At 38.4% G+C, this 12,386-nt stretch overlaps 1 protein-coding gene across 6 annotated transcripts in view; it reads left to right on the top strand.

Annotated features, from left to right (window-relative positions):
* LOC105034970 (uncharacterized protein At2g33490) overlaps window positions 1–12,386 on the top strand; it is a 41,833-nt gene that overhangs the window by 17,976 nt on the left and 11,471 nt on the right. For 4 of the 6 annotated variants that reach the window (XM_010910335.4, XM_010910337.4, XM_010910336.4 and 1 more), the window contains exons 6-8: window positions 8,877–8,905; window positions 8,985–9,192; window positions 9,281–9,538. In XM_010910335.4, coding sequence (XP_010908637.1) covers window positions 8,877–8,905; window positions 8,985–9,192; window positions 9,281–9,538 — 495 coding nt within the window. Of the gene's footprint in view, window positions 1–8,871; window positions 8,906–8,984; window positions 9,193–9,280; window positions 9,539–12,386 lie in introns of all 6 variants that reach the window. The other 2 variants (XM_073261057.1, XM_019847155.3) reach the window with 1 other exon arrangement.

The following is a 12,386-nucleotide window of genomic DNA, read 5'->3' as shown; positions in this document are numbered from 1 at the left end:
GTTGGTCTCATGGTTGATTGCTAGGGGTTGCTTGGCTTTCAGTCGATATCATGTTGTAAGAGAAGGTATTTTGGGAAGTTCTTTGTAATGGGTTAGGGGGTGAGGAGTTCTCTATTATGGGTTAGAGGGTTAAGAAGTTCTGTACAATGGGTTAGCACTATTTTGTAAAGAGAAGAAGAAAGTCAATGGAAATCATGTACTAGTAATTGTGAAATTCAATGCATTTTGGATAAATTAAAGTTTGTAGTTGTTTCACCTCCTTAAGTTTACATGAGTTTCACTTGCATCCCCTCAATTTCAAGAAATATCAATAAATTTCTTGTATTACCACCGCATCTTTTTTTTGTAACTTGTGGAAATGTGGATTAAAACCTGCTAAAGACTAAAATAACGTATCAAAGCAATTAAATTGTACATTTACAAAGGAAATGAAAGCATTTTTACAAAGCTCCTATCAAGGAGGGGATGCATAGGAGCTTCTGTAAGCAGTTGTAAAATATGCTTTCATTTCCTTTGTAGATGTATCATTTAATTGTTTTGGTATGTTATTTTAGTCTTTGGAAGGTTTCAGGCCTAGGTCTGCGGGATCAGAATCGAGATCCATGCCGATCAGTCGGTGGTACAAGTCGGTATGGATCCGTATCGGACCAAACTAGTGCAAATTGACACAGAAGAGAAGGAAACAGGGAGGAGGAAAAGAAAGAGAGAGGGGAGGGGGATGGGGGGAGGGAGAAGGGGGAATATGGCTGGAAGAGACACCGACGGTGGCCACAGACGTGCTGTAGGTATGCTTGGAGGCCACCAAGGCCTCCACTTTACCAAATCTCGATTGAGAGAGAGAGAGAGAGAAAGAGGGGAGAGAAAGAAAAGGAGGGAGGGGAAGCCGGCGGAGAGACCGCCATAGGGCTTCCGACTGGCCACTGTAGTCGTTGGATGGCATAATGGCGGCTTGTGGCACCGTGGGTGTGAAATAGGGGTGATTGCCCTATTTCAAAGGATTTTTTAAAAAAACTTTGACCACAATAAAGCTAGTGCACTGTACACCCATTGACGACTTTATTGTTTCTCTAATTTTTTTTAAAAAAGTTTTTAAAATCGTGAAGCTGACAAATCAATTATCGGCTTTACTAATGCCGGCTTTACTATTTATTATCGTTTTTTAAAAAAAATGCAATGAACTGAATAGGGATAGTTGGCCCTGTTCCATTGCTGCGGCTCCGCCTATATATTTTCCACAGTTTGGTGGCCACAGCGGTCATCCGGTGCCCTGTGGCGATCTCTTTGCTAGCTGCACCTCCCTTCGGTACCATCGCTTCTCCCCTCTCTCTCGATCTCTCTCGATTAAATATCCTATCGAGCGACATCGAGTCGTGGAGGCCTCCACGGCCCTCTGGCGGCCTCAGTGGGCCACCACTAGTCCTTTAGCGGTGTCGTCCTCTCTTTCCCTCCCCCCTTTTTCTCTCTCTTCCTCTCTTTTCCTCTTCCTCATTCGGTGTTTCGATTTGCTCGATCGAACCGTCTCGATGTGCCGTTGGTACGGCTCAGAATGTCTTGAACCGTCTGATTCGGGATGGTTCAGTGAACGCTGTTTCAGTCTGCAGTTGCACAGGTTGCATAGAAAATATGTAGTGGTATATAAGTTATTGATATATACTAAACTTAAGAGGATGCAAGTGAAAGTAAAACTAACATAAACTTGAGGGGGTGTAGATGATACAACTATAAACTTATCCAAAATGCATTGCATTTCTTCCTTGAAATACAAGACAATGCCAATCATTGCAGAGAACTTTCTAACCCTCTAACCCATTGTAGAGAGCTTCCCAAACTATCTTCTCCTATAGCATGATACTAGCCAAAAGCTAAGAAATCCCCATCCATCAACCATGAAATCATCACACAATAAGTGAGACCAAGGTTTGTTGTATTAGACTGAACTAGAGGGTATGAGGCATACCGCACCATACCGATTCAGTATCGGAACGTGGTACGAGGGTGTACTGACACAGTAACAGGTTGGCACCAGTACGGGATTCGGTACCGAGATGATGAACCTTGGATGAGACATTTCCTGTTAGCTTTGCAAATCTGGTGCTTGGTCTTGACTTTCTTGTTGTATTGGATAAGTCTCTTGATGATCTCCTTTTTGCATGTAGAAGAGGGAGGATAATGCCACGAGGAATATCACACCCCTAGTTCACCTATAACAACAAGGATTGAATGAGCTTCAAACTTGACCTTAAGTCTAGAATTAGAGCATCTATGGAACCTCAAAGGGGGAAATAAGTTTATTTCATATAATCAACATCTATAGGAGCACTGATTAGGGTTTGCCATCATCCACAACATCTTGAGAGGAGCCCTTCTTCCGTAATGACAAAACTAGACCGAAGAGGAGGTACCTGAGACATGGCTTAAAGAGGAATTAGGCATTGGACTTGAATGGCCTGATTCCATGAAAAAGAGGTACATCCTCCCAAGCCAAACCCTAACTTCCCCTCTCTTAGCACCAAATAAATAATACCTATAGGGAGTTCACCAACATAAGGGTAATTCGGTCCTAAAGGGCTCATATGACTATCACATGATTGAATCCTGTGAGCTCAGGTAAAAGGAGATGGATGGCAGGACCACTTGAACCACTTACTAAACTTCAGGAATGAGATTGCAACTTTTTAAAAATCAAGGAGTACAGAGTGAAATTGGGCCAAACTTGTAGGGTTGTTTAAGTAATTTTACCAAAAATGTTTGTTTTTGAGATTCCTAGGTCGTATATAAGTCATCCCAAAATCAACACACTTTATTGTCCTATATAGCTATCCACTAGGGATGACTTGATGCATATGCTAGGAGCTTCCAAAACTTTATAGATAGATATTTTAAACTATTTAGGTCACATCCAATGATTTAGATTTGCGTTTTTCAACTACAAACATTGAATTTGATGGTAGGTGCAAACCCCTTTCTTTACATCCCTGTGTAATATAACCACACCTATATTTACGTATATGTATAGATGTATATTGTAGGTGTGAGTGTATGAATGAATGCATGTATATTGCTAAAAAAATAATATTCTTTTTATCCAATACAAAGCAAGGTGAAAAATAATGCTTTGTTTTCCATTATTACCTGTTATTTCCAAGGAGTGCCATCTATGTCTCCGAGGAGAAGTTATCCTTGTGGATAATATCAAATTTAGGCAAGGAGAGATTATACAAACTACGTTTGTGTTCATCGTTTTAGATAGGTTTTATATCTAGTCTATTTTGTGTAGGTATTTGCGTATATCAAGAGACATGCTGATGTAGTTTATATTTGAAATAAGTTTAGTTTTAGGTATATTTAGCATTACTTCATTTTTCCTTTTTGAAAACAGAAAACAAAAATTCTATTTCTACTTTTTTTGTAAAATGTTTATTGTAGTCAAATATTTTTATTTTTTTAAATAGAAGAAAATGAAAATAATAAAAAGATCAGCCCCTCTTCCAATGGTAAGCCTCAACAAACTTCATTGCCTTCCACAGCCACCTCCTTTGCCTCCGCTATTGTTGTCGTTTGTAGTGGTGGCGATGGTGGCAGCATTGGTGATAGTGGTGGTGATGATGAAGTGCGATGCATGGATCTAAATGGTTTAGTGAAAGGGTTTTGGATTCTAGTGTGGTAAAGAGGAGGTGAGGAGAGACAGAAAAAAAGGAGAGAGTGGAGTTAGTGAGGGTGGTGGTAGCAGTGGCTGCAGTGGTGATGGTAGAGAGGAGGGCAGTCATCTAAACTGCATGGATAGAGAGATTAGGTTCTAGGATTGGCTGAGAAGAGGAGGGGGAGGCTGGAGAGGAGGAAGGGGTAAAGGTGGTGGTGGTGGTGTTGGTGGCAGCGACAGTAATAGAGAGGATGAGTGGGGTATATGGGTGGTGTGGAGGAGGAATCAAAGAATTAGAGGAAGGGGGCAAGGGGTTTGCTAACAAAACTAAGATCCTTGCTTTACAAAATATGTGAAATCAATATTGTTTCTTGTGTTTTCAAGAAACCATGATAATAATTTTTAAGAAAATAAAAATATTAGTACCAAACATGATTTTTACCTGTTTTTTCTAGTTGTTTAGAAATCAGAAAACGGGAAAAAAGTTGATGGCAAACTTGCCTTTGGCTATTTACACTGTTTTGGATTTTATTTTCAGTTATTGTGCTGCTTTTGTATTAGGTTTGATGTTTTCTAGGAGACGCTCAGATTTTTAAATTTTCTTACTATTCTTTTATTTAATTTCAGGCTGTTGTAGCTTTTTTTCTAGCCCTTGTTTGAATAGGACTATCATGTAGGTACATGTGATGTGTGTTTGGTAACAAAGGAAGGCTAGATAAAATTAAAAATAATATTAAATAAATTAAAAATAAATTTAAAAAAATTAGAAATTAAAATGGGAGATAGATATTGGAGGTGGATAAGGTTGTTAAAAAGGGATATAGAGGTTCAGGGGGAAATTTGTTTGTTGGAGAGGGGTTAGTTAGGATAGAGAGAAAGGAATTTGGAGTGTGAAAGATATATGAGATGTGGGATTGAATTAGTTGTCGGCCATGTTTTGATTTCGAAAATTGCCCATATTGATAAATGTCATATAATAAAATTTATCTTTAAACCATATTTCCTTCATGAGCAAATTTGACATTCCTAAAAGCACCCCCAACACTTTTTTTAATATGGTATAGATTGGTGCTTGCAAGTCCCATTTAGGTCTAGCATGGGTTGTACAAGTTTTCTATTTATAAAGGTTGCTTTGGATTGATTTTGATGGCTTTATGTATTGGGTTTCACTGTAGATATGATTTGCTAGTTTTAGAAAGTCTTAAGAGTATCTTATTTGCTTCTTTTATTATTTCCTTCCACTGACATGTCCTAGACTCCTAGTTAATTAACGAGTCCTATTTTTCGAAGCAAATACCAAACAGATTATAGTTCTTTTCCCCTATATTAGGTATTCTAACTCTTCTATCTTCTCTTCTCTACCTAGATTTCTCTCATCTCTCTATTCTTCTATCCTCGTATTCTCTTTTCTCCATATTTTACCCTCCGATTATTCTTTTGCTTGTTTTGTTATGCAGAGTAAAATGAGTCCAAATTAGATCTGAAAATTAACTTTGCAGTTTAACCCAGGTTCAACAATCCTATGTTGAGCTGCATCACATGCAAAATGAGTGTCACCTAATTCCTGACAAGTTCTGTCAGGTTTGTCGTAGTAGTTCATACTTCATAATCATATATGCAAAGAACTAAAATTATGTTTAAAGGAAGTGATCAAGGATCTTGTTCTCTCATGAGCAACCAGTACTTATCTTTCCGGTCAATTCTTTTTGACTTAATTAATGTTAGTTGCAAATGAGGTCATTTCATATCTTTTAATGAATATAATATTTTATAATTATTAGAAATTTAGAATGCAGATCTTGTTTGCAAGTTTCATTAAAGAAAATACCAATAATATGTTTTCCAAGCACCTGTTTTTGTTACCATCTTCATAATGCTTCTATTGCCGCTCATCATGTGTTTCATGCTAATTTGTGAATTCCATGGGGTCCACATGTAATAAACCAATCATAGAAGTACCTCGGGTATGTTTCCCAATTTCTCATTATTTTAATATCAGGTTTTCTTCTAGTATGCTAATTGAAGTTAAAGGCTTAGCTCCTAGCATGGTTGAATGATCGTGATCATGTAATTGGCAAATTTGCATGCATGATACAAATCTCTCTGGCAACAATATCCAGACTGATGCTTTCCAATGCTAACAATTATGCTTGTTTGGGGTTATCGTGTCTCTCTGGTAGATTTGTGTTTCATGATGCTTAAAGTAACATATGCATGTATCCATTGCAAAGCATTAAAAAGTCATAATACAACTTCAAACAAAGAAATCTTGGCCCATTTTATACTGACACAGCAATAATCCTTCCATGAAGAAATCTTTTAATACATAAAAACTTATTGTGTCATAATGTTGGATAAATGTTTTATTGACTTAGTTTTGACAAGTTGAGCCTGAGCTATGCCCAGCTTAAGCTCTGCTAAACTTGAGCTGCTCGTGAACAGCTCATTTAAGAAATCTAGTGAGAGTCTAAGGTCCTTCAATGCTTTCACATATATCATTTGAAGTAAGTATTGTCCTTATTTTTTTTCAATATTGTAGTTGAGATGCATACTTCTATATGTAAATTATATTACTTTAATAATTATAACATAGAAATCAAGGTTCGCTGACTCGGTACTGGAGCCCGTGCCAGACGGCCGGCTGTATGTGTTGGTAAGGTCCGTACCATACCGGATTGGTGCAAATCAAAGGAAAGGAAGGGAATCGGGAGGAGGAAAAGAAAGAAGAGAGAGAAATAGAGAGGAGGGAGGAAGAAAGAAAAGGAGGGAGGGGAAGGAGTCGGAGGAGCCGTCGGACGGCCTTCGACTGGCCACCGTGGTCGCCAGATGGCGCAGTTTACGCGCGTAGCGCTGCGGACATGAAATAAGGGCGATGTCCTTGTTTCACGGGGTCTTTTAAAAAAATTAGAACTTAAGTGCAGCGGGCAAATCATTTGCCGGCTTCACTGTTTTTGCTTTTTTAAAAAAAATTCAAAAAAATGAAGCCGGCAATCCGATTGTCGACTTCACTATTTTTAATTTTTTTTAAAAACCTCTTAAATAGTGAAGCTGGCAAATGCTTTGCTGGCTTCACTGTTTATCTCCATTTTTAAAAAAGGGCTGATGCGTGAACAGGGACGACAACCCTGTTCTACAGCCGCAACTCTACCCGCATAGTTTCCACCGTCCGTTGGCCACGGCGGCCGTCCAAAAATCTCTGGCAGCCCCTCCGCCGTCCTGTCCTCCCTCCGGTGAGTCACTCCCTCCTCTCTCTTTCTCTCTCGTTTAACAGTTTTATCGAGCGAACCGAGCCGCAGAGGTTTCCGCAGCCCTTCGGTGGCCGCAGCGGGCCACCGCTGGCCTCTGGCGGCGTCCTCCTCTCTCCCTCTCCTTCTCTCTCTCTCCCCCTCTCTTTGCCTCTCTCTCCCTCGGCTCCTGCGTGTGCTCTTTCCAAGCTGGAACTGGTTTCCCGCCGGTTCAGTTCGGCACGTCCCAAACCGCCCGGTTTGGGACGGTTCTGAAAACCGTGATAGAAATAGTTTTTCATTAATAATGACTAAATGTTTTATATATTAATTTATTCATCTATTTCAATTTTAATCAAGCCAATCTCAGTAAGGCCAAACCCAGCTCTAGGTTTTCTTGTTTACTGATGAAGCAAGTCAAATTTGAGCAAATTCAAGCTGAACATGACCTGCTCACAAGCAGCTTACTTGTTTGACAGCCTTATTTTTGACCCCTGTTTGGAGCATGCTAAACGCACAGTATTTCTTACCATTATCTGCAACCAGCTGCTAAAGCTATAGCTGGATACGTTTAGGATGTAAATTCTGTTTCTTTGGTATAATGATTTCTCTCTCTTGCTCTCAAGGAATTAGCGACTTTTTTGTCCTTCCAAACCTTTACCTTTCATGACATACAAGTCCTAGTGGTACGGCATCACTTATAATTATTTGTTGGTTACTGAAAGAGGCTGACTATCTCTAGCTTAAAAAATCAGAAATTTTTAGTATAATTATGGACAAAAATCAGGTCAGCATCAGACACAAGAATTGTGATTCTGGCATATCTAGACTGGAGTTATAGCCACTTTCATTCTTCTATAGACCACAATCTTGGCATCTCATCAATCCAGAGTAGCAATTGGTGGATTTATTTCCCTGCAGTATTTTTTAATTCTCAAGTTAGTGCTGAATTCTTTCCCAGGTCTAAAATAACAACCAAGCCCCGACCGAAAAGAAAGTGGGGGATGAGGAAGAGCCTAAACTCTAAACTTTGTTCTAAACCTTTTCCCTCCTTTTGTCCTTATTCAGTGTTGCTGCGACACAAGTCTAAGTATATGGCGCAGCAAAAGGAGATTCTAAGGATACATAAAATATTTCAAAACATATAAATATATGGTATAAAAGATAACATTAAGTGATATTATTTGTTAAGGTCCTTGCAATCTGTGTTTCTCTTGTCCAAACTTCTTAATGTTTTGAGGATTGTAGAAAAGTAACTTTTTGCTAAGTTACTTTACTACCTATGTTTTAATCAGCCTTTAACAAAGAACAAAAACACACTCTTTACATTATTATAATGGGCCGAACTCATTGTTGGAGTCCAACTGTACCAATTTTTAAAAGCTGCAACTAAATAACTGATAAGCATCCAAGTTCATAATGCATATTTGATTTAAATATACATCATGGATCTGGGAGATGGATGCGGACGTCTATGTATATAAACAAATATTCAGGGTCTAGAAAAACTATTCTTGTATGATCATTCTCAATGAGTTCCTTTTTGACATGATTTTTCCAACCATAATTCATAAAGAAGCTTTAATTACAATCAAATTTCTACAACCAACCAGAGTTAGTATATATACTTAACACCTCTTAGAAGAGGAGCCCATATTTTTTTCTCTGTTGTTAGCTTCCTGTTACCCACTAAATTGTTATTAAAACTTTCCATTCCCCCTTCTCCACTTGTCATGTACAATCATCATTTTGTGGTAGCAAATTTGTCTCTCCATCCAAATAGATCTCCACAGATTTCCTTGTTTAAGTTCTATAGATTTTCTTTGGATGTCTATTTTGTTTCTATATCTATTAATATCCGGGTCCCTTGTGTGATTAGTTCTGTCGTGTTTAAATATCTGCTATAGTTCAAAATTCATGTTAGGGGATACTGTATTTATTCTTAACATAACATGCTTGCTTCTGTTCAAGAAGACATAATAACCTTTTAATGAGCCTGTTTGCCAGTGCAGGAGATGAAATGCCAGTGTGACGATAAAAGGTATGGAATTGATTCAATTTACCAATAATGTTTCTCTTACAATAGAAAGGACACAATTAAGTTGGTATATCTTTTGCAGAGATTTGTATAAGTTCATGCTAGCAGCACAAAGAGAAAAAGGAAGGTCAAAAAATGCCAAAGGTGAAAGTTTTTCTCCACAGCAGTTGCAAGCAGCTCAAGAAGATTATCAAGAAGAGGCAACCCTTTTTGTTTTTCGCTTAAAATCATTAAAGCAAGGGCAATCCCGAAGTCTTTTGACACAGGCTGCCCGTCACCATGCTGCACAGGTTGTTTTGACTTTCAAATGCTAAAAATATCTTGTGCCTGAAAGGAAACTGATGTAGCATTTTTCCTGATTTTTCTGTTGTGAATCAGTTAAATTTCTTTAGGAAAGGAGTAAAGTCTCTTGAGGTGGTTGAGCCACATGTCAAAGCAATAGCCGAACAACAGCATATTGATTATCAGTTCAGTGGACTTGAGGATGACATAGAGGATGACGACGACGACGATGACGATGATGATGATGGGGATGAAAATAGTTACGATGGCAATGAATATAGGGAGTTGAGTTTTGACTATGGACAAAATAATCATGGTCAAGGTCATGTTTCTGTATTTAGAAACTCAATGGAGGTGAGAAGATACCTGGTTAATCCAGGGTCTCATCTGGTTATTTCACCAATGCATGTATCTGCTTTCTTAGTGTTTATTTTTTATTTTAATCACTCCAAACCTTGCATGACTGACTTGAGCTAGACAGTCTTTGCTTATATGTGTGTGTGTGTGTGTGTGTGCATGTGCATTTGTGTTTGTTTACATTATGTATAGGCTTTTTTTTGAGAGGGCACGCATGCCGTGCGTGCATGTGTGTGCGCACACACACAGAGAGAGAGAGAGTCCAATTTGTGTTAGTGCAAGATGCATGATAAGTTGTATGTTTATGAACCACACCATTAATTGTGATTACAACCTGTAATTTGCCTGAAAACCAAAATCAAATGTTTTAGAGACTTGCTGTTCGTATGTCAACTGGAACCAAAATCGATTATGATTATTCTGATAGAACTAATGTGTCAAGATGCATGATAATCCACACAAATGAAGAACACACACCATGAGTCATGATCTAAACATCTTGAAAGGCAGGCACCATAATCCAGTGAATTTGTTTGCTTCTAAACAATAAAGTAGATCATAATTTTTACTGTTAAAGTTGTGCATCTTAAAATATTTATACTTTTGTTGTTTCACATTTGAAATTGTCTAAGTTATTATTAGCAAAGTAGATTATTAATTTAGAAGACCTTATTGACTGGAAATAAATGAGAAATAGCATTCATTACCTGAAACATGCACCATAAAACTGAAACAAGCTCTTGCTAGCTGTACTTTTTAATGACTGGGGCACATGTAATATGACACAACTGTTAGCAGTTATGCCCCTGAAAATATTCAATGAGACATGATCTACTCTTTGAGCTAATTATGACAAGGACATATCCAAAGTAATATTCTCTTGCTAGTTCTTGCATTCAGGACCTTTTTTTTGAATTGGACACAAACTAAAATTGCATGGCATATAATTTGGTTGACTTTTTCTCATCATGCCTCATGAAGAAGCAATTTAAAGAATGAGTATATTACCCTACATATTGATTAAATTAGTAATGATTGGGCAGTAAAGAGGGAAAATCAGCTTAAGGCAGGCATAGCTGAGATAATTATAATAGGTTACTTGAGGTAAGTGTGGGTGGTGTTAAGTTGCAAATAAGTTAGACAAGCTTGTTAATAGCAACAATAGTTTATGAAGTGAGGGAAATAATTCGAGATTATTTATTTTATATATAGTGTAGGCTGGATTTGCTACCCTGGTGGAAAGTGCACCTTTAGCTTAACAGGCTTCTGAAAGAGGGAATATCAACACAAGACAGGGATAATGAGATAGTTAACATTAGGTTACTTGAGGTAAATCTGGGTGGTGTTGAGCTGTAAGTTAGATAGGCTTGATAATAGAAATAATAGTTAATAATGTGCAGGAAATAATTTTAGATTATTTTTTGTATATGCAGAGTTGGCTGGAACTGTAGCCCTGCTGGAGAGTGCAGCTTTAGTCTAACAGGTTTTCAAAAGAGGGGGGAAAGACCACGCAAGACTTGTGTGGAAGTGTAGAAAGAGCACCTCTTATTTCAAATGACTTGGCCTTGGTTAAATATCTAAGATATAGTAATGGTATTTAGCCTTTGCTTATTGAATAAGGATAATTGATACCTTATTGCATTATAGCAAAATGGAGGAATGAATAGATAAATTATAAAGAACTTACATTAGTGTGCTTTTTGTTGAAGATATTGAATGCTAATTTGCTCGAGTAATTGAAACTTGATTTTGGTGAGAGCATAACTTCAGTCATTTGCAAGAGAATTAAAATTATAGGGCAGACACTAGTTTATGTTCCTATCTATTTGGTGATAGAAATTACTAGCAGGCTTATAGGCATACTCAAGGTTCACTGAACTGGTGCTAGAGGTTGTACTTGCCAGTGACCGGTTCGGTATGGTATGGGTCAATACCATGCTGATCCGGGGCATACCAAAAACAAGAAGAGGGGGCAGGAGAGGGAGAAAAATGAGAGAGGAAGAGGGAGAGGGATGGAGGAAGGGGGAGGGCTAAACCCTAGCTTTAACCCTGGCAGGAAGGGAGGGAGGGAGGTGGGGGGAGGGTCCTAACTCTAACCCTAGCACAGACGCACACACACACACACACACAGAGAGAGAGAGAGAGAGAGAGAGAGAGAGAGAGGAACTTTCCAGTGGCAGCTGAGAGGTAGAGAGCAGTGTCTAGCATGGTGCTCTCTGACCATAACAAATGGAAGGGGGGGGGGGTGCTCTCTCAAACCATCATGATAGCAGGGTGTATGGGTGTTTAAAACTGGACCGGCAAGCAGGCGGGGGGTGGGGGAGAGGTTTTATAACTGAACGGACCTGACATGCTGAATCATTTCGACTTTGCATGGGTTCAGTCTATCGGCTTGGCAATCATTGAGCGTACTTCAACGAACTTTCATGTCTTTGTTTTAAAGAGGAAAAGTACCTAATTTAGGCTATCGATCCTAGGAACAATGATGTTGGACATATTTAGGGTTGAAAATTAACTAAAACTGTGTGCCTTTATCACTTGGTATGGGAAGGTGGTTTACGCATGGGAAGAGCAAAGGGAAAGGAGAGGGATGGAGGGATGAAGGGACCAAACCATTAAAGTATTTTGTTATTTAATTATCTTGTTAAGATTTGGTCCCCAATGGGAGACTCCTGTTCTAGCTTTTTTCCTTATTATTTTTTTATGATGCCTTTAAAATCCAGTTTCAATATTTATATAAAGTGTCAATAGCAAGTTGTGTATTAGGCATTTGACCTTTTAAGCAGAACATGTCAATGCTAAATTAAATTAGTTACACTTACCTTTTCCCATCTACTATTTATCA

The sequence above is a fragment of the Elaeis guineensis genome, chromosome 7, assembly GCF_000442705.2.
Source record: "Elaeis guineensis isolate ETL-2024a chromosome 7, EG11, whole genome shotgun sequence".
Taxonomy (NCBI): Eukaryota; Viridiplantae; Streptophyta; class Magnoliopsida; order Arecales; family Arecaceae; genus Elaeis; species Elaeis guineensis.
This window is presented reverse-complemented; position numbering and strand designations above follow the sequence as displayed.